This window comes from Periophthalmus magnuspinnatus, chromosome 2, assembly GCF_009829125.3.
Source record: "Periophthalmus magnuspinnatus isolate fPerMag1 chromosome 2, fPerMag1.2.pri, whole genome shotgun sequence".
NCBI lineage: Eukaryota > Metazoa > Chordata > Actinopteri > Gobiiformes > Gobiidae > Periophthalmus > Periophthalmus magnuspinnatus.
This window is the reverse complement of record NC_047127.1, coordinates 10,687,595-10,710,145: the sequence shown is the minus strand read 5'-3', so window position 1 is coordinate 10,710,145 and position 22,551 is coordinate 10,687,595. Positions and strand designations below refer to the sequence as shown.

The following is a 22,551-nucleotide window of genomic DNA, read 5'->3' as shown; positions in this document are numbered from 1 at the left end:
CCTGAAAACATGTGCGTATGCATTTTATGTGGTTTCAGACAGTCTTAAAATGTTTTTGACAGTGATTGCTAATGTATGCATTGTGTCACCATGGTAACGTGATGTCACTGCAAACTATTGTCTAAAGAGTGTTTATTATCATTGATTTATCAGAATCGGTATTGAGTCTGTTCCTTAGTATTGAAATGGAGTTTGAAATTTTAGTCTCGTAACAACACAAATGGATAAGATGTTTTTTCCGTAGTGACGTCTTTAGACAAACGTGTTCCTGGAAGCGATATTTTCTCTTAAACCCCACGGGGAGCAGATAGTGTTTGGACATTTGACCCGGGTGATTGTCGAGAGCACAGTTGGACCCGGAGTTCTCCACCTGCTGAGAGGAACTTCACTGTTGTCGTAGTAACCATGAGCCGTGTAACTGTACTGACACTGACTGCGTGCTGTGTCTGTGGACCGCAGCCACATCTGAGCAAGTTACACTTTCTTCATATTTGTGGTTATTTTAGACATTTTTAATTTGGATAATCGGGGAACTGTGAGTGTGCCCTAATTATGAGATGGGTTAAAAAAAAAGACAAAAATCATAACTTGTGCAAAGTGCCAAAGCTCCGCAAGCTCTTACCCATACAGTTACTTCTGTACACTGAGATATTTGACATTTTTAACCAAATAAAGGTTGAAATATGTTGACTGTAGGTTTCTAAATATAGAATATTAATGAAAAAGGTAATGATGACCAGGATGAAAGTCAGATTTTTTATTTTATCCTCCTGTAACAGTTTGATTTAATATGGTGGTCTTTGTTATAAAAGGTCTTTTAGCTTGTAGAGTCTCCATAGTCCAAATAAGGCATAAATAGTTTTCATAATATAAACTGTTCATAATAAATATTCGTCATAAGTATTTTACATTTATTAGGCATAAACCGGAGAGAAGGTTACTCTAGTGTCTCAAGTCACACAATGCTATGGTCGGTATTTATTATTTATTTGATGTTTTATACATAATGAGTTCATTATGAGTTCTTGCGTTTTCTATTTTTTAGTTGTTTATCTTTTAACTAGTGTCAGAGTTCATCTTGATGTGTTGCTTCTTGATATTTAACTGGTAAAGCAGCTGCTCATTTTAACCAGGATGTGAGGCTCCTGGCTGCAGCACGGACCCAGGAGCCATCAGCTCACCTTGGGGAAGCAGGTTCGCTCTTGCACTGGCTTGCATGGGCTACATGGTGTAGTAACACTGAATACTGCTCTCTGGTCCAGGCAGAGCCCATGGCTCAGAATCCACCCTGTACATTAAAGACTCTTGTCTAAAATATTTGTAAGCTCTTCTTAAGCTACTGCTGAGTTCTGTTCAGAGAAAGAAGCTGTGCATCACACAGTTTGGGTCCCTCTGTGACATAGGAGGTGTTGTTCCTTGCTTGGTGTCAAAGTGAGAGGAGGGAGTATGGATCAGCTCCCAAGATTGTCCTGCCGCTCACAGTGTGTAACAGCTGCAGGAGACAGTGGACAGTGGGGCAGTCATCTGGCTGGACATTTTCCACTGGATCCACAGGTTTGAAGCAGCTGTCCCAGTCTCTCTGTTCTCTGCTGTTTTCTAATACAGTAGTTGGTGAACTTGTTTCTTTTAAGTTGTTTTAGATGTCATAGATTATAACTGTATAGCAGATACAAGCACAATGTTTTCTTTAAAGGTCCTATATTACACAAAATGTATTCTTGTGAGCTTTAAGCCTTGTCAAAAACACACAGTTGTGTTTTGTTTCTACATCTTAACAGCTCCTTTTACCTTTTTTTTTTTTTAGTTTGTTTAGCTGTAGAAATTGTCAATTTCAGGGCTGAAATCATCCAAATGATTCTAGTGAAGGTGTCTGGAGTTTAAAAATGCAGTGGAGCACTTTCTGTCTTACCACATGACATCACAAGGTGTTTTCTGTTGAACTCAGGCTAAATATGCAGGGTTTGTGTGTTAATTATGTGTGAATGAAACGAAACACAACTCCAGCTATGTTTGTGATGAGGAAACACCATTAGAACATAGATCAGGAAATGATAATATGGGCTCTTTAAACATGATCTGTTGGTTCTGTCCTTGGTGAGAAAGGGTGTGTACACTTATGCAACCCAGTTAATCCAAAGACAAAAAGTGGAGTAATAATTTCTCTTAGGGCTTGGCAATATGGCAAAAAAAGAAACAATTTTTTTTTTTCAAATCAATCTATCTTATTGACAAGTCCAACAAAGAAATGGGAGATGGTAGTGGACCGTCTCTGCCCCACCCTTTGGAGCTTACATAACTTGAGTTGGCGGAGATGCGAGTCGATGTGCATGTGATATGTTGAGCGCTCACTGATCGCAATGCACAAAATAATGGGTAGATTACAAGAATCATAACCACAAATGAAAATGATCTTGATTTTTAGATTTCAATACCACACTGATAGTAAAATACACTCTTTAGATGATAGAATGTGATTTTCAACATCAAATCATCATCTTATATCTGTGTAATCCCTCAGTCGTCCAGTAGGTTCCATAGTGGTCCATGGGTGTGTACTAGTCTATGCATTCGATACTTGTTCTGATACAGCTCAAGATGATTCTAAAGTTATTCAGGAAAGGTTCATTTCTGTCATGTGAATGTGACTTTTTAGTATCGGTACCTGCTCAAATGACTGTCTAGTTTTCATACTTGTTTTAGTATCTGATTTTCGATACTTTTGACAATCCTACTGCACCAAATCACTGCACTTTTACTGACAGAGGATTGGCTTTAGACCTCTCTGTATGCAAATTCGATTACTTGCATCGACTTGTGTTTTAATGGGGGCGTGAGTAGACTAGACTACAGTATCAGGGCTGCACAATATGAGAAAAAGATGAGATATTCGATAAATATGTTGTCATAACGATATTAAGATATTTTATTATACTTTTGGCAAATTCAGGTAAATAAAATTTTAAAAAATGTATTTACCTGAACGTTGTTTTAAAAGTCAAACTGCATCAAAACATAAACTTACCAGAGACTGAAACAAGACCAAACCGAGTCTAATGTAGGACTTGATAAGGAAGAACACGAATACAATGAATACTGCCTTTTGTCCATTTTACTTTAAAAATACAATTATGATGTATTTTCGATTATTGCATCAGCCAATATTGCAATATCGATATTTTTGTGATCGATTGTGCCACTCTGTATAGAATGATGTCATCTCAAAGCCAGTATCATTTGTCCTGAAGCTCGTGTCCATCCAAAGAGCGGGCCTGACAGGGAGGTGTGAATGTCCACAGTCCAGCAGGATCGACCATGGTTCTTCTCTCTTTTTCTTTTTCTTTTCTCTCGCTCTCCTCCCTCTGTCCCCCCTCTCTCTCTCTCAGGACCCATATGGCGGTCTTATGTAAGGCAGAGCGTGCCCCGCAGAGCCCGCGCTAAGAGACACACTTGGGTGCTAGCTGTTGTTGTTGTTATCGTGTCTGTATCGTGTTATCAGAATGTTCAAATTCCAGAAAGGAGGTGCGTGGAGGCTAAATGAAGTGGACCATAACACGTTTTCTGACTTCAGATTGAAATTGTAATCCTTTTAGGCTTTTAACAGAAATTGTCGTGATGCACTAATCCTACCTTTTCAGCTCTGTAACTTATTTGCTGATTCCTGATATCAAATACCAGTGCAGAGACTCAAAACAGCTTTTAATTCCTTTTAAACAAAAATAAAGTAAGACAAAACTGATTCAAATGTGTTATGTAGCTGTTATTTATCTCTGAAATAACTACAGAACAGCTTTGTATAAATGAAATGAGTGTATTCAAACATTCTGTGACTCTCTGGGCCAATAACAAACAGTAAATAGTCTTGTTACATCAATATTTATATGTCCAACCCAGCTGAACCCATATTTGGAACCCTTTTGTTTAGTAGCATCTGTGGTAAATTATGTAATAAATCTATTATGGGATCAACAAGTATTTGTACACCGAGTCCTAAAATTCAAGATCGTGACTTCGTCTAAAATGCTAAGTGTGCATAGTAATCACCTATTAAAGCAGACCTATTGTACAAAATTAACTTTTCAGAGCTTTTAATCATGTTACTTGTTTCCCTCTCACCATTTAATCTCGAAGTTGTATTTGGAGTGATTTTTGCAAGTTTGATCAATCTTTAATCACCGTTTTGCCGATCAACTCCCGTTTTCAGCACTACAGATATACGCCCACTGCTCTGTAGGTACTTCCTTCTCTAATTTTATTTTCTTAATCCGTGATATGTGTAGGATTGGGCAGTGTTGCAGAGTCATTTTGGTACAAATTTTTAAAAAAGTTGTTGCTTGCTAGTGTGATCTGCAGCTATCCGTATGAAGGGCCGACAGCTACACGGCTCTTTGTTGTGTTTGCCTTTATGTCAGCTCATTAGGCACCGCAGTTTTCTAAGTCCGGACTTTTAGAGGAATATTGCGATTTTAAAATGTCAAAATTATAACATGATCCAGGGTTGTCATAGATTATAACTTTATAGCAGACACAAGCATAATGTTTTTGCTAACCAGGCTCTGACATCACTCGCTTTTCACATTTTAAGTCATTCCGAAGCGAATCCAAATTGCTCCCATCCCATTCCGCTTCACTTCCTTTTTACCTCTTGTCACCTCCATTTTCGAAATTAGCCTGTTCTTGTTTACGAACTTTGAAAAGGGTCTATTTGGGAAAATCGCACATCACCACCTCTTCACTTTGAAACTTTACAGAAGCGATCCCTGAAATGACACCTTCTCTGATTACATGTTCCGTTGTGTTTCCCAGAGGGCATTTGCTACTCTATAAAACTGCAGAGTACAACATAAACTGCTGACATACTTGGCTGCACAATACATCAAGGGAATGAATAGGAATCACAATTTGAATTTGCAGTTATGAAATCGCAAAGACGTCAATTATTTTTGAAGTAGAATATAATTTGCAAACGATAGGCGTCCCTGTGTCTCTATGGGATGTTATTCTGCGTAAAAGCTGCTAACCGTGTAGTTTAGATCTCTATAAACATGTTCTGAAATGTCCCTTTTTGTCAGATGCCCTCCCTGAATATTGCCCAAAAAATTGTGCATCTCGATTCAATACAAAACCCATGTCTGCATAACTATTACAAATTGTTACGTAAGCTCTTGATCATAACAACAGTGTAATCTCGGTCCTGGCTTTGGTCTTTGCTTGCAAATGCCACAGCGCAAAGTCTCCAAAACCGGATTCTACCAGTCTGCGGACATGCACAGATAGAGGCACACACACATAAACACATATAACACGACAGTAGGAAATAGAGCCAAGAACACACACACACAGCTCTCCATGTCTCACCATCGCTCCAGGACAAGTGATGCATAAACAGAAAGTGACATATTACTTAAAGGTCTTATATTACATAAAATTAACTCTTGTGAGCTTTAAGTCATGTTATAATGTTGTTACCTCATCAAAAACATACCTGGAGTTGTGTTTTGTTTCATTCACACATGTTTAAGTAACCCTTTATGACTAGTCTGTCTATATCTCCAAAGCTCAAATGCTCTGTTCCACCTTGTGATGTCACAAAGTGGAAGTTTTCAAATTAACAGAGCACCTTTTTACCTTTAGTTCAGTAGAGAGGGCAATTCCAGGACTGAAATTATCCAGAAGATTCCAGCGCAGGTGTATGGAGTTTAAAAACACAGTGAAGCATGTTGTGTATTACCACATGACATCACAAGGTGGAACAGAGTGTTTTCTGTTTGAGAACGCGGCCTAAATATGCAGGATGTGTGAATGAAACAGAACTCTAGATATGTTTGTGATGAGGAAACATTATAACAGATCAGGAAATGTCGTAATACGGGCCCTTTACGCATCAAAACAAAACAGTTAGCTCGTGCTTTATGGTATTTTTAAATGTCTGTCGCAATGTTCCCATCATATTTAACAGTTTTGCAAGAACGTACATGTCAGTCTCAGCAACGTCCCAGCCAAAAAAGGGAGGGGGGGTTGTAACATTGTTAACAACTCATAAAAGTAAATTTTACATAATGTCCCTTAAAGGTACACTTGTTGGTGGATGAACACGTTGAAACATTGACAGGAGACATGTTGATGGTTTCATGCTCTATATATTTGTCACAATGGCAGTTTGAAGAGAATTTGGGTAAAACGTTGGAGCTTTTAAAAGGATTCCCTTCCCTCATTCCATCCAAAATGTAGGGAGAAATTATTCAAGCATACAAGGATTTTTTTTTTGCTTGAGAAAAGTTTTTATAATGCATTTTTATTTGTTGAATAAAAACATAAACTAGATGATCTTTGGCCCTTGTTTACATAACTGTTTCTATAGCCTGTCAGGTCTGGAACTATCTCCACATAAGATAACGTCACATCAGCTGCCCATGTACAACCAGAAAGTGTAGTTATAAACGTAACCAAAACTGTCAAATTAATTAAAACTAGGTCAATTTTTTGGCAAAATCTTTAGTAGTATTGCTGACTACATTTTTGTGAAATCATATAGTTTAATCTGCACCTTAAGTGGAGGAAATTCAACAAGTTTTACATGGCGACCAGAGTGTAAACAACGGCCAAAGCTCGCTTGTATACGATTGTTTATTACACGGTGAACAACACTTTTATTTTGAATGTTTAAACTGATGAAGAAATCCACAATGCTAAAATTTCAAACTCTGATTATTGTCTAATTGTAATCAGTAATCAACACAATGTTTTGTTTTTATGGCCAATGCGTATACGGATTGTTTAGAAACCAGAAAAACTGATGGCCGATGAGCTCTACCAATATTTTTAGCCCAAGATATAGGGCCAATTTTGATTTATTTAAATTTACTTCAAACGCACCCAAAGCTTTTCAGTGTAGACATGTTTGTGCAGTTATCTCTTTGTACTAAAGTGTTAAAATAAAGCCTTGTGTACTTTTATAGGAAGCAGGTCAGCCAAAAGTAAATCCTGGCCTGTGTTGGAGATATAAGACCGATGGCTACTACACTCAAAGTAACGCCCTGATATATCAGCCAACCGATATATCATCTATCTCTAATACCTTATATACCAGTGAAGATAAAAATACAGCTTTTTTAGTAACGACTGCAATTTTCAACACAATAGTTATAGTACTTTTTTTGTTATTATGAGATTGACACTTGTTCTGATAAAGCTCAAAATGACACTAAAAAGCTTCAATTTTGAACTTTGGATAAAATGGGCCCATTAAGTAAAAATGACAGGATCATCAAACCTGTCATAGGCACTTTAACATAGCACTTTTTATGTAAGCGAAGCTGTTTAGGTGAGGATTACGACCACCATCTCCTGTTTATCTCCGTCCATGTAGGGCTTTACCATAGAGGTTAGATAATATTTAGGTCACTCTTTTGTACGTCTCATACACATACTGTAAAGCTGGATATATATAATGAATGACGGCGTCCCATCTGGCCCGAGTGTGACGCCAGCGCGGGAAAGTCGCTCGCTATTGGCTAACCCGACCGCGGCGCCGTCTGCTATTGGCTAAACGGTGGGTGCAGTCTTTTGTGTTAGGCGGGCATGCGCATCACCGCTCAAACGTAAAGGAACACAATGTACAACTTATACGTGAAACAAGGACATCACATGACCCCTAGCTAACACTTTCATTTTTTTTAAGTTTAGCAAGCGATTAAGCTAATGTTAAACGGCTAACGGTATTAACGCAGCATGACTTTTCTACTTAAACTTTTCAAATGGCGTCAACTTCAATTTAGGGTAGTGGTTCTATGTAGCGCTGGAAGAATAGACTATTTGACCTTTCTCTAATGAGGTTAATAATTTCCCGGCGCGCACTGAGATCGAACGTAACAACAAACTAACTACTCCGCCATTTTGTGATGTTTAATGTCTAATGTTATTTCATTCAAAGCTCAATTTTGGTTCCGAAAGCCTATCTCAAGTGCTTAAGTATGAAAAGCTTTTTTAAATTATTATTTTTTAAACAGTATTTCATATTTTTAGGGCTTGTTTTGAATGTTTTGCATGTCGTGTTTGGAGCTATGTGGAAGCCATTTTGAGCAGCATGGAGGTACACGTGAGGCGTGTTCAAGGCAGCACCACAAGGCCTGGCTGTGTCCAGTGAGCGTGGGTGATCATGAGCCACAAAGCGCCCTGTCCTTTACAATTTAGCTTGGGTCGAACAGGGAGATTTTAGCATTTCTGAATATATAGGTAAAATGATAATTGATAAGAAAAAAGATGTGAAAGATCGATTGGCGAGGCGAGAATGGAATGGGGAAAAGGCGAGTGGGAGGGGCTTGCGTGCTGATGACGGGTGTGTGGTCAAAAATGGCTCATCCGATTGGCCCGATCAGCTTAATCTCTGCTGGCGGTTTACGTAACGGGCGCGGGGAGGAGGAGGTGACGTCGCAGCTCAGAAAGTTCATCTGAGAGCCTATAGGTTGTTGGGACTTGGTAAAGGGGCAGCTAAAGCGTCTTGACATACTAACGTGCGCTTCATACACACACTACCTCACCCTGGTTTACACAGCTCCCTCCTGTCCCCATTGTTGGTCAGTGTCCCCATGTGAAGTCCTCACGGTTGACAGGGCAGGGGTCGGGCCAAAGGGCAGGTCAGGAGGACGAGGGAGTGAGGGTGTGCGGGTGCAGTGCTGGTGCCTGTTTTTGGTGGTTTTTGGGTCTTGGGTGAGGGGGTCCACCTTGGTCGGAGTGTGAGCGTAGCCTGACAGGAGCATCCATGAGGGAGACCTGCTTGGCGGCCGGACGTTCGCAGAGCAGGGACGCCATGGCCGTACAGCTGCTCTTCTGGGAGCTGGAGAACCACCTCAAGAGGTAACCCTGAGTTAGTGTTGGGGCGAGGGGGGTGCGGGTTGCATTCGTGTGGGCCAGCGGGGGTCCTTAAAGCCACTCTGGGGCTTTTGTCTTGATGTCATGTCCATGTGACTACTTTTGTTTTGATGGAGCGTACCTGACTTTGGACATATGTTTGACATGTTGTGAATATATGTATTTGGTCAGTACAATGATAGTATTAAAACTGCAGAGGACTTGCATACTTTAACTACTTAAACCTGAAAAAGACTTGACTGTTAAGTCTTACTGTTGTCTGTTTGATAGCTTTACACCCCAAAAAAATGAGTGAGCTGAGCTGCCCTGAAGGGCTCGCGCTGCGTTAGAGGACACGGTGTTCTAGAGCACATGTTGTTGCGCTTGCCTGTGAACTTACTCATTCCATGTGATGGAGTAGTCGTCACTCCATATCCATCATATGAAAAATGTAGACCATTTATCCCAAACTTTCTATTCCCACCAAATGCCTGCACATTTACAGGCAACATTCAGAAACCACAAAACACTCTTAACATTGCTCATCATTTATCCAACTCATCCATAATGGCTCTGACAAAATGTTTACATAACATAACAATGGCAAAAACCAAACATGTGGACCTGCCCAGGGTCTCCATCTCACAGACCTGTGCTGCAGAGGAGAGGAGCAAACACACGTGAAACAAACACATGCATATGAGCACATTATTGTGCTGAGACCACACAGGTGTGTAGCCCTACAGCTCCTGTACAACACTTTAAACAGGGTGATGTGAGCTTCATTCAGTGGACTGGCTGATGTGAAGCAGCAGCCTGTACAAAACATGCACAGAAGTCCCACTCACAAGCCCAGTGCTCTGTGTCCTGCCCAGAACCCATTGTCTCAGCACACTACCGTGCTGACCTCTGCAAAGCCTCTTTCTGTCGGTCTTTCCTTTGACTTTTCAGAATTCTTAAAACATAAACTTGACAATGAAATCCTAAAAGTTATGATTTTTGTTTTATCATCATTTGACCATTCATACCAGGCCAGTTAACATCAAATATTCTGAACACATCTCCTGAAGGCACATTCCATAAGATAAAAGGTGTCCATAACACAAAATGATCATTCTTTTTTTTAATATATATATATTTCATGGTAATGTAGTGCTTTGTCATCTCCCGAATAATTGTGTAATTCTGCTAATAGAGTTACAACTGTTTCAAATCTCAAAAAACTCAGTTATAAAAGTTCCAGAATGTACAGGATACCATAAAGGATCATGTTTTTGTATTGACTGTGTAATGTAGTTGGGGAGTGGTCCGGCCCCCCGTTAGAACAGCATGTCCTCTCTAAGTACAAATGTGTGGAGACAAAGCAGCTTGAGGCTCCTCTGCTACTGCTGTAGGCCTATACCCTCTCTGCTGTAGGCCAAATCTGCCTCTCACTATCAATCTATCATTATGGATACAGCATAAAGTACATAATACAACAGCTGCTCTGGCACTTTATAACAGAACATGGAGCCTGTGTATAGTAGCAGGCATGATAGTTATGTAATTGTTCATGATTATGATGAAATATTAATTTAATTATAAAATGTGCCTTTATTTACATTGTTGATTTTCAGTGTCACCTAATAACAAATACAAGGACAGTAGTACACAAGTTGCATTATGAGAATGGCTTGTTTCATGACTAAAGCAAATGTCAGAACAAAAAGAAGTAAAGCTCATATATGTCTGTAGGCCTACACATATATCTGTAGGCTTACATCAGATTCACTGTCACAGAATCATTGAAATACTAATTTCATTGTCATAGAGTCTGGAGTGTCCAGAGCATCTCCAGGTGTATGTCTTTGTTCTACGCAGTGGCCAACAGGTGGAGACACTTCCACAGGTCTGACCCGGCCCTGCTCTGGGCACACACAATATCACGCTCATAATCAAGCACATGAATCAGACAGGATTCCTCCGCACAGTTTCAGCTCATAGTTTGACTCTTTGTCTCAGCTTTGTCATAGCCTACACTTTGAAGTACTTGTGTCCAGTGTTTATGGCGGACAGTGCGCCAGGCGTAAGGATGCTGCATATTTTATGATAATGAGCACATAGCTCAGCCAATCAGAGGCCGTGTGCAGCATGTATTATTCAGATGAGCTGTGCTCTGAGCCAATGAGAGCGCTGCTGGCGCTGTTTGCTGCATGGATTACCGGGAGAGGGACCGCGGTATGCGGAGCCGCAGCCTGCTACCTCAGTCTTTGTGCTCTCTCCCGGCCGTGAGCTGTGCTTTCGCTCGGGGAGCTCAGCGAGAATCCAGCACCAGAAATGCTTTATTTTTCTACTTTTGTACCGCTGGACGTCCAGGCTGCAGCTGTCCCACAGAGCCTATGGGGGTTTTAATGGCCGGGATAGTATGAACTCCCAGTGTTACACAGTGGCGATGGACCTTGGCGTGTGTCAGCTACGGAATTTATCCATATCGTTTTTGTCCTCTGTGCTGGGGAAGGAGACTGCATCAGTCCGGCTCGATAGGTGCGTGTTATACAGACGTGTGCGGGCAGAGCAGGGTGCTGGTGTCATTCATTCTGTACTGTCTTATCCGCCGTGTTTACGCGAGCCGCTGCCTCCTCCGGGGCTCAGCTTTATGAGACATGATTGTGTTTACTGTTGGATGCTGTTGGAGACCATTGTCTGCTTTTGCTTTCGTTTTTACATTGGTTTTCAGACAGACGCGCTGAGCGCAGGCACGGGTGCTCACACGTCTATACACCGCTATTAACACGGGCTTTTTGTCTGTTTTTTGCAGTTCTTCGGGCGCAAGTGTGGTGGCCATCGACAACAAGATCGAACAAGCCATGGTAAGTGCAGTGTGTTTGTAAATAGGCCCGCTCAGGTTCATGTATGTGCTGCCTCCGCTGTTATGTAACCGCGGCGCTGCTTTTAGATCAATGCGCATAGCGAGAACAGCCTCATCTCGAAATACAACCAGGACAGAAGCCAAACGAGAACATACGGCACGGCATCCCGTTTACACAGAAAAGAGGAGCTCTGGGTTTATTAAAACGACATGAAAAACTCCTCCTCAGCAATGAATGAACGAATGAATGAACATGGCGACCTCAGTTTGAGCATGAGCTTTTGCGCAGTTATATAAAACAGCTGATGGGACTTTTTTTTACACTGGACAGTAAACGTGCTGCGCTGTCACGATTTGAACGATTAGGACAAGTAGCCCAGAGTTTGGGGCCCTTGATGTGATGGGCGATGCTAAGGTTCACAGGCTATAGCCATGTACCACCTTAGTCCTGCATGAGCATTCACTGCCCTCCCTGTCCTCCCTCTCTGTCCCCCCCCTCCCTGTCCTCTCGCCCTCTCTCCTCTTCCTCCCTGTCCTCTCCTCTTCCTCTTTCTTCTCTTCCTCCCTGTCCACTCCTCTCCCTTCCTGTCCTCTCTCTCCCTCTCTCTTCTCTCCCTCCCTGTCCTCTTCCTCCCTGTCCTCTCGCCCTCTCCCTCCTCTCCCTCCTTGGCCTGTGTTGCTAGGCAAGCGCTATCCTCCCCTCCTCTCAGTATAAATAACTCGTCCAGTGATTGGCTCCTCCCACCGCGGTGCTGAACATTTTGTACCGTGCCGCTCCCGGGGCAGCGAAGAGGAGGGAGGAGGGAGGAGGGAGGAGGGAGAGCGGCCCGCAGAGGGATGCTCCAATCTAGGGCACATCTCCCGATCCGATCCCCTCATTGTGGATGCTTATAGTGGCGTTTGGTTTGTGGTGGTCGCGCTCATCCATTTTCACCTGTCAGTCATGAGCTCAGCCAGGACGTGCCGATGTATAGTGCAACTTTAACCTGAGCTATGTGGCCTACTTTCTGCCCGGGTTGTCTTAAGTTTCAAACATCAAACACTAGTAGAATTTGAAACTAGATACTCATTTGAGCAGGTATGGATACAAAAGTCACATTCAAAGAACAGAAATGAACCTTTACTGAAGAGTTTTAGAATGATCTTGAGCTGTATCCGAACAATACACCCATGAACCACTATGGAACCTACCCGGACTACTGAGGGAGTACAGAGATATAAGGCCAGATGGGAATATAAAAGAAAGTACTACTACTACTACTATTTAATGTTGAAAGTCACATTCTATTGTCTGAAGAAAGAGTGTTTTTATTACTATTGTGGTATCAGAATCAGTATTGAGTGTTGCATCTATTTCTGAGTATTGAAATTGAATTTGAAATTTTTGTATCCACTATCCAGGAGCATTAACATTTGAAACCAAATTGAAATCCAAATAAGTCTGTAGAGGTTTAAGCTACAGGGTCAGCAGCTTTTACACAGAATAACACTCCATCGAGGCACAGGAAGGGCATCTGACACACTGGGACATTTCAGAACATGTTTGTAGAGGTGTAAACTACAGGGTTAGCAGCTTTTACACAGAATAAGACCCCATGGAGACACGAGGACATTTGGTTCTCTGCAAAGTTAATCGCAGCCTTTGTTATGCTCGCCTGGCCAGCTAAAACCACGCGCTCTGACAAAGACGTTATGGTCTGGAAGCGTATCCCGTCTTCCTGAGTTCTAATGGACGCAACTGACAGGCAGGTTAACCAGAGAAAAGCATTGTCTGTTAAAAATAATATAGAGGACTGGGAATCAGAAGACACTCTGTTTCACCTTTTGATGTCATGTGGTAATACAGGAAGTGCTCCAGTGTGTTTTTAAACTCCGTACACCTTCGCTTGAATAATTTGGATAATTTCAGCCTTAGGATTCCCTATCGTTAATATCCAGAAGGTAAAAGGTAGCTGTTGACTTGAACAATTTCTACACAACATCAAAAGGTGGAACTGAGCATTTTCAGATTTGGGGATGTAGACAGACTAATAATAAAGGATTACTCAAACATGTGTGAATGAAACAAAACACAATTTTGGGTATGTTTTTGAGGAAGTAACACCATTATACCACAGCTTAAAGTCAATTTTTTATACTCGGAGGTCAAAAAAGTTCTAGATTTGGTTCTGAATGATACGAGAATATTCAAAGATGTCTGAGAGGGTTTGAGTCCTACAAATGCTCTAAATGAACAGCTGTGATTGAACCGTCCCAAGTAAGGTACGGTGGTTTGGCACACTGTATGGTCTGATGGACTTGTTTAGATGCACACTGATCCTCTCCTTGGTCAAAAGTTGCAGATGTAGGTTGTGGTCCTGGTTTGGGTATGGTATAGTCATGATGTTGACTTTGTTTGGTCTTGTGTTTATGATCATAGTCATTTAATCAAGTCTGGGTTTAGTCTTTTTAGTTTCAAATTCAAATCTGACTGCTGCCTCGTGTTGTTACGATACAACAATTTCAAACTTGATTTTAATACTAAGGAATAAACCTGATACTCAATGCTGATTCCGATATGACAATAATAAAAAAAAAAAACATCATAGTACTTCTTTATTTTTATTTACTCATTTTAGTTTATAGGCCTAAATGTGATTAAAGCAGACCCTATAATACACAAAAAGCCTTAAAAATGTGACATTTACAAATATGAAGTAACAGTATTGAGCTTATGAGCAGCTACAACCCAATCTAAATGAAATGTACATTTCTTATGTCCTGATGTTTCATATAGACCCACACTAATTCTTCTTGCCACATTGTAAATACTGTTTTATTTAGTTATTTTCTGTATTTATGTACAATATGCTTTAGATAAAATATCGCTTAGCTGTGGGTTTTATGCTTTGTGCAACACAGAGGGAAAGAGGTGGGTTAACACAAGATGGATTCTGAATGGATTATATTCACATTATACTGTGAATCCAGACGGTGAATAGAAAGTAAGCGGAGAGAGGGAGACACAGCCCAATGCAGACAGACTGTGTACAGGACTGTCTGAGAAACGTGTCTGCGCGACACGTGTTTTCTTGTCTGCACACGGAACACACGGTCACAGCTGCGGCTCAAACAGGCCAACTTCTTTTACTGCACCACGCGTCCTCTTGTTAGATTGAGGACTAAAATACAATCCTTGCATAGTCCAAGCCCGTCAGTCCGATTCAATATCAAGTGCTAATGCACGGACTGTTGCAGTCTCGCCTGCCTTGTGTTTTCACACCTTATAAAGGGGCTATGGCACCCCTGTGTCGTGAGGCTGGTACAAAGAAGTTTAGCTGAAATATCTTGCGTAAATGTAAAAGAAGCCTGTGTATGTAAACATGTGTCCTCTGCCTCTGACCCATGGCTATACTGTGTGCGAGTGGCTGGAGAAAGGGGTGGAGCCAGGGCCCAGAGTTAGCGCTGTGAGCGAGATAACCTCTGAAAAGCAGCTGAATCAGTGTATTTTGGGTTTATAATTATTGGATTAAATGATCTGAACATTTTTGTTATTAGTGTGATGTCATAATTGCCATTATCGGCCAATAATAATCTGTGACCGATATTATCGTGCATCCATACTTAAGATCATTCTAAAGCTAATCAGGAAAGGCTCATTTCTATCCTTTTTTAGTGTTGATACCTGCTCAAGTGACTATGTACTTTTGATATAGTTTTAGTATTGATTAGTATCTGATTTTTGATACTTCGGCATATGCTGAACATTCAGCCATAGACATATATGTAGAATCCCCCAGCGAGAAGTCACTGCAAACTATAAATAGCTGTTATTTCTTTTAAATGGTTAAAATAAAAATAAAAAACTGCAATCTAACCACGTGCCTGTGGTCTTCCTTGTGTTCAGGACCTGGTGAAGAGCCACCTGATGTACGCCGTGCGTGAGGAGGTGGAGGTGCTGAAGGAGCAGATCAAAGAGCTCAACGAGCGCAACTCTCAGCTGGAGCAGGAGAATAACCTGCTCAAGAACCTGGCCAGCCCCGAGCAGATGGCACAGTTCCGGGCCCAGGTTCAAACCGGGGGCTCTCCCACCGGGCCGGGCCAGCCTGCGGTGGGTTCGGCCGGGACACAAGCCGCCCTCCCTCCCTCGCAGAACACCGGCATGTCTGCGTAACGCACTGGACCGACGACCCGCAAGACCAGAGGAGTCCTGCCATACTGTGAAGACATGACCCAACCCGACAACGCCACAGCGCCCATTCTCGCTCATGCTCATCACAACTACTTTTGTTTTGTTGCACATCTAATCCAACGTCCAGGGGTCGCACCCGCGTCTCCAAAGTTGTACCCGCTCCAGACAATCGGCGTTGTCATGGTGCGTGGCCATGGTGCGTCGTCATGGTGGAACAGACAGAGCTAACAAGAACTGATTTTTTTTTTTTTTATATATATATATTTTTATTTAGAATTTCAAATGCCACAGATGTTTCGGCTCCTTCGCGGTGGGGGGGGCTTGTGGACTCGTTCGTTTACATTCGCACACAGCTCTTTGACTTTTATTTAATTTCCCAACGCTGTGGTTTTATGCACTTTCCCCCCAACTTTCAAAATGGCGACGAACTTTGACGGACAAGTACGTTTTGTTCGAAGAGGCTTGGCGGGCTGGACTCAAAAATGTGTTACCCGCGCCTCATGTTCACGTGATCGTTGTCCCATTCACACACCCTTTGCCCCTTTGGATGGAGCATTAAACATTTAAGCAGGGAATCCATGTTTTTTTTTTTTTGTTTTTTTTGTCTGTTTTTAGGAAAATCTGGGAGTGGTTTAGGATGGTTTTTTTTGTTTTTTTTGTCGTATTTAATGTCCTTGCAATCTCTAAAAACAGAAATCATAGGACTTGACTGTTTTTAGGAACTTTGTACAGTTCAATTTGTGACTCTAATCTGCCAAGTGCCTGGTCCGTAACCATAGATACATATATAGTGTTTTTTATTTGTCTTATATATATGCGTGTGTATATATTTATCTATGGTTTACCAGGTTATAAACTACCTGTGATGTCATTTCTCAGGGCGGGAGCAGACAGGGTTTTAACTGTCTCTCCTGCAGTGACAACACGGCCTTGACTCTGTTCAAAAATCCGGATTGTTCTACGTGTTGGTTTGATTTTTTTATGACTTTAGTTTTTTTGTTTTTTGTTTTATTTGTACAAAAAGTGTTTGAGTTGCCGATGTGGCAGCTAAAGCTTCGAACACGATAATGAGAATTGTTGAAAAATGCCTAGCAGAAGTATGTCATTGTTTTGTGCATGTCCCCAGCCCATCACAAATGTGACGTTACAATTGCACTAGACAGTTGCACCTCGAATAAAAATGAAAATCAAGCACTGGCTCTGTTGTTTTTGTATATAAATAGTTGCATTCATTGTAAAGCTAAATGGTTATGAAATTGGATATACTGTATATTTTTATTAACCTTTATTTAACCAGGATAGTCTTATTTTGAGTTATTAGTAGTTCAACGTCTTCACTCTGTCAGTATAAATAAACTAAGGTCAAATTACTCATTATTACTCAAAACTCATTATTTAGGCTTAACAGCTGACAGAACTTTAAGACGTCACCTGATTTTCACACGTCTTAGAAAACATGAAGAACGGAACTAGTCTCTTAATTATTCACCGGGATGCAGGGCAAATAGTAACTGAGCAGATTTATTTTGACCTCAAGAGCTGCTTATACAATGTATCTGTACTGGGCCAAAACGCATAGCAAATAGCTTAATATAGCAAGTTTATAACTTGCTCAGTTGTGGTTTAGTCCTGGTTTGAGCCCGTTTGGTCCTTATGAAGTCTCATTTTGGTTCTGTTGTAGGTTTAGTCTCAGTTTTGACATGGTGTGTGCGCATTTGGTAAACATTTGTCCAGCAATAGTAGTAACAATAGTACTAATGGTAGCAGGCTTGTGGTAGGCTAAGAATAAGCTAATAGTAGAATAGTAGTAGGCTAACTGAACCAATAGTAGGTTTAAAGCTGTCGTACTAGTAGTAGGTTAGTAGTAGAAGTATATTTTTAGCAAGGGTGGAAAGAAACGAATACTAATTGCAAATACTCACTGTACTTATTGTAACTAAGTAGATTTTTTGGATAATTGTACTTTTTGGAGTCGATTTTTAAGCCTCTACTTATACCTGTACTTGTGTATAATTCTGTTCCAATCCACAGCTGTGTCACTACTGTATCTACTTCCTTCTATACTCACAAACGCACATAACAGCATCACCTGCTCTGATTGGCCGGAGCTCAGAGAGAATGTGGATTTTGGTTTGAAACTGCATCCAATTTTTTAAACACTGATCGAAAATGCTACTAAAAATTACTCCGAGTAGTATTTTTCATGTATACTTTTTATTTCTACTACAGTACAGTTTTAGAAGCAGTATTTGTAGTCTACTTTCAGCCATGTAACTGTACTTTGTTTTGTACCCGTTTGCTCCTAATATATTATATATTCACATTCCTTCATCCCTCCACTGGGACCATTGTTCCGTCTCCTCCTGTGACCTAAAACCATCCCATCCAATTTATGAATGGCTGCCTCTTGAAGCAGACCCCATTACGCGTGCGCAGCAGGTGCACGCTTACATGTGCTGCTGCTTATGCTTAAAGAACCGGGCCCTTTGATTGGCTGCGGACACCCGTGCCCACTCCGGACCCCTCCTCTATTTGCTCGCGCCTCACGTGGACCCCCCATGCTGCCTCCGTCGCTCTCTTTTTGCTGTCGGGAGCGCGCGGGGGCAGTTCTATAGGCGCGCTCATGTGAAGTGTGCAGAGCTATTTGTTAGTGGTAAATGTGAATAGCGGGTTATATAACGTGTAGCGTCGTACTGGGTTGTTACGTAGCAGATATGAGCCTTAGCATCCCAGTTTGCTTTTATGATTATGAATACGCCACATGACCAGTCCTCCAGCTCTTACAATAGTCCAGAGATTCTACATACTGTGATATCAGATGATCACATCCCATTGGCAGTGATGGGAAGAATACTTTGAAAATGCTGAATACTTGCACTACAGTGTATTTTGTAGCATATTTCCACACATGGGCCAATCAGTGTAGTGTATTTTGAAGACTTAGAATACTTTCACATGCAACAAGAGCTGTGTTTTCTATTTTTCTCACTGATTCTGTGCAGTTTGTATGTATTTTTGGTGCATATTTACGTATTTACTTCCCAACACTGCCCATTGGTGCTTATTAAGTTCTACAGTGTGGTGATTTTTATTTAGTGCTTTTCCACCTTCAAAGCACTCAAACTGTGTACACCAGTGTACGCAGACACTGGGGGCGAGTGGGTTAAGTGTCTTGCACAAGGACACGACAGCATTCATCTGTGGGAGCTGGAATCGCACCGCCAAACTGTAGGTCAGTGGATCTCACCACTCAACCAATGATGTTTACGTCGAAAGCGGGATTCAAACTGCTAACCTTCAGATCAGTGGGCAAACACTCCACCAGCTGAGCTACGGTCACCAATGTCATTCTACAGGGGGGCAGCGGAGCTTGGGATCAAACGCTGACTGGTAGAGAAAACACCAAAATGGTCAAAACCGAGCAAAGATTTATCATTTTGGAATTTTTTTTTTTTTTTTCTAAGTGCACTGAAGATAAATAAAAACATATGTTCACAATGACCAGGCTTGCATCTTCACAGACCTGACTGCACAAACTGAGAAGGGACTTTTCCTGCTTGTTTTCATATCTATACTTAAACGTGTCATCTCCAAAAAGTTACGCAATGCTACTTTAAACATCCTAATATTATAAATACATATAATATTAGAATAGAATAGCATAACATTACATTGCTTTTAAGGTAGTTTATTTTATGTTTTTTTCTATTTAGGAAAAAAATAAAGAACTTAACAGAATAAAATACACGCCTAACAAGGTCAAAACACAAATAAGGCCTAGCTTGCTATTAGCTAATAATATCCTGGAGCTAATAGCCTATAGCACCCCTTTAATCTTCCATATGTTGTGATAGCTATTACAGGATTAGCCCTACTTCTTCTTTCTTTCTCTTAATCTTCTTCAAACATAAACAAAGAGCATCTGTTATGGTTACGTAATCATGGCCTAGATAAAAGCGTATACATATATAAAACAAAAATAATAATTAGCTAGTTTCAGTTTAAAGGACTGAGTTTAAAGTGCTCATTACGCTATTTCTGATCTATGTTATAATCTTCTCCTCATCCATTTCATTCACACTTGAAAAAACACACACACACAAATCCTGCATATTCAGGCTGTGTTCTTCTCTCAAACTGAAAACGCTCTGTTCCACTTTATGATGTCATCAAGTGGTACTACACAAGATGCTCCACTTTGTTTCCTCCATACGCCTTCACTAGAATCATTTGGATAATTTCAACCCTGGATTTTCTCATCTCTACTGAAATAAAGATAAAAGGTAGATGTTAACTTGAAAACTACCAATTCATGACATCACAAGGTGCTTTGGAGGAGCTTTGGAGATGTAAACAAACTCAAACATGTGTGAATGAAACAAAACACGACTCCAGGTCTGTTTTTAAGGAGGTAACAACATTATAACATGTCATAAAGTTCATTAGAGTCTTTTTTTTTTTGTAATTTAGGACCTTTAAATGTATCTCGATAGAAGTGTCTACCCCCATGAGAGGTCTGCAGAGGGTCCCCAGCCTGACCCGAGCCCCCTGGCCTATAGCTGCCCCCGCCCGACTCCAGATGTCCCTCTCCTAAACGCCGCTCCATTCACAAAGCCGCGTCCGTCCTGGCTGAAGACTGAAGACTAGTGCGAGCGGCGGTACAGGATGTTCTCTGAGGCCTGGATCATGCGGATTTACTTTCTATTTGTGCCATGCTGAGGTTAATAATGCATGTGTGTGTGAGGCCAGCCATGCCTAGGCCGTATGTATGGGGTTTTTTATAGTGCGAATGGCAAGTTTATACGTTATATAATATGATGTAAGGTAAATAACACCTGTGGTAAATATTATGGCTCATTTTATACCAGTTAAGTGGCAGTTTGAAAAGAAAATTTGAAAATAGTGTTAAAGAGGGGGTATTTGAATGGACTTTTGGAGCTTTCTACCATTTTATAATGTTGCTCCTTTATCAAAAACATGCCTGAAGAGGTTTTAGATGTCATCCATGCATGTTTGGGTAATCCAGCGATCTCACCCAGGCCCGATTAGAACTCAGCTATGGTTAGCTGTAAGATTTTGTCCAATGCTCAGCCCACACGCCTACGTCACCCATGCTCCCACACAACAATTCTTCATAAATGTACAAAAACATGATACCAAACAATATACTACAACTTCACAAACCTGATGCAATGTGTTGTTTCATTAGTGGGATGCACGCTGATTGTGATAGCGCTTTGAAGGGGAAGTGACTTAATGCACAAAGAATACATTTTTTTCGGGCAGTTTTAACATTTATTCAAGATTTTTTTTTTTCAGTTAATAACTATTGTCAAATAAAACTTTATTTGTCCCACAATAGGGAACTTATTGCCTGAGATCCAGAATACAGTGGTCCCTCATTTATCATGGGGGTTATGTTCCAAAAATAATCCACAATAGGCACGAAGTAGTCAGCTTTATTTTTTATCATTATTCCATATGTTTTGCAGCTGTAAAACCCCTCACCACACACTTTATACACTTTTCTCAGACAGGCATTAACATTTTCTCACATTTCTCTCTTGTTTAAACACTTTCAAAGTTCAAACCTTCGTATATTATATCTCCCTTCCTCGGTGATCGCTTTAAATTTGCTGTTCATGCATGCCTCTGCTCCAGCGGTATCTACAAAGGTTTCTGAGATTTGTCAAACCAGCCCTTGATGGCATTAAATGGGCTTGGTACTGCGTGAAAAGTACTTGTCGATGGCCTGGCCTCTGAATCATCCTGCTCCTCACAGTGATGAATGTCATCGCTGTCAGCAAAGGTTTCAGCACTTCAGAGTCACACTGCATGCAAAATTGCACTAAAATAATCTGCGAAACAGTGAGGCCATGAAAGGTAAAGGGACAACTGTACACATTTCAATACAAAGATGTGAGTCTGGTTACTTAAAAAGCTCCCTGTTTTCAAATGGGCGTGATTGGCAGGTGGATTAGCCAATCAGGGACATGCATGGTCTGACCATATCAAAACAAATATGGCTGCTTCCGAGGAAAAAAAAAGAAGTAAAAAATATCTCAGGGGACTGAAAAACATGACAGATTTCTGCAGAATCAATGACCAACTTCTGCCAATCGGAGAGAAATTTAATTTTGTTTGTAAATGATGGATGATCAATGAGTTCCTTTTTCCTTTTGAGAAAAACAAATCTGACTGGACGATCATGTTTGGTCCTGGCTTGTGACGCAACGCAACAGACAAATATCAGATTGGATTTGTCAGGCAAGGGAAATTACACTGTTGCAACATTAAATTCAAGAACAGCAGGAGAATTAGGACATCCAATCAAAACCAAGATATATATCTGTCAAACACTTGGTTAGTGGTCTAACATGACAAACACACTCATATCAATATCACCCACTGGCACCTTTCTCTTTTAGGACTTGACCTGCATCACTTTGATTGACAGCTGTGCATATAAATATCACAGTATGTCCAGACATTTACAGACCGTGTGACCCTGCGGTGACCTCAGAAATCCTCTTTCCCTCCACTGTCCCAGACCACCCTCTGAGACTGTGAGAGGGGAGGTGTCCCGCAGCTTTAATCCCCAATCACCCAGACTGTAAATGACCCTCACCCACCAGCACCCATCCCCCACACAGCACCCATCTACTACCCAGAACCCAGCAGCACC

The 22,551-nt window shown here is 41.1% G+C and overlaps 1 protein-coding gene across 2 annotated transcripts in view; it reads left to right on the top strand.

Moving 5' to 3' along the window:
• zgc:65895 (uncharacterized protein LOC393546 homolog) overlaps window positions 1–17,057 on the top strand; it is a 29,717-nt gene extending 12,660 nt beyond the window's left edge. Inside the window, exons 1-3 of one of the 2 annotated variants that reach the window (XM_033979838.2) lie at window positions 11,033–11,370; window positions 11,645–11,696; window positions 15,582–17,057. In XM_033979838.2, coding sequence (XP_033835729.1) covers window positions 11,252–11,370; window positions 11,645–11,696; window positions 15,582–15,848 — 438 coding nt within the window. In that variant the 5' untranslated portion in view covers window positions 11,033–11,251 and the 3' untranslated portion in view covers window positions 15,849–17,057. Of the gene's footprint in view, window positions 1–11,032; window positions 11,371–11,644; window positions 11,697–15,581 lie in introns of those variants that run through there. The other variant, XM_055228085.1, reaches the window with a different exon arrangement.
• Window positions 17,058–22,551: the final 5,494 nt, after the last annotated feature.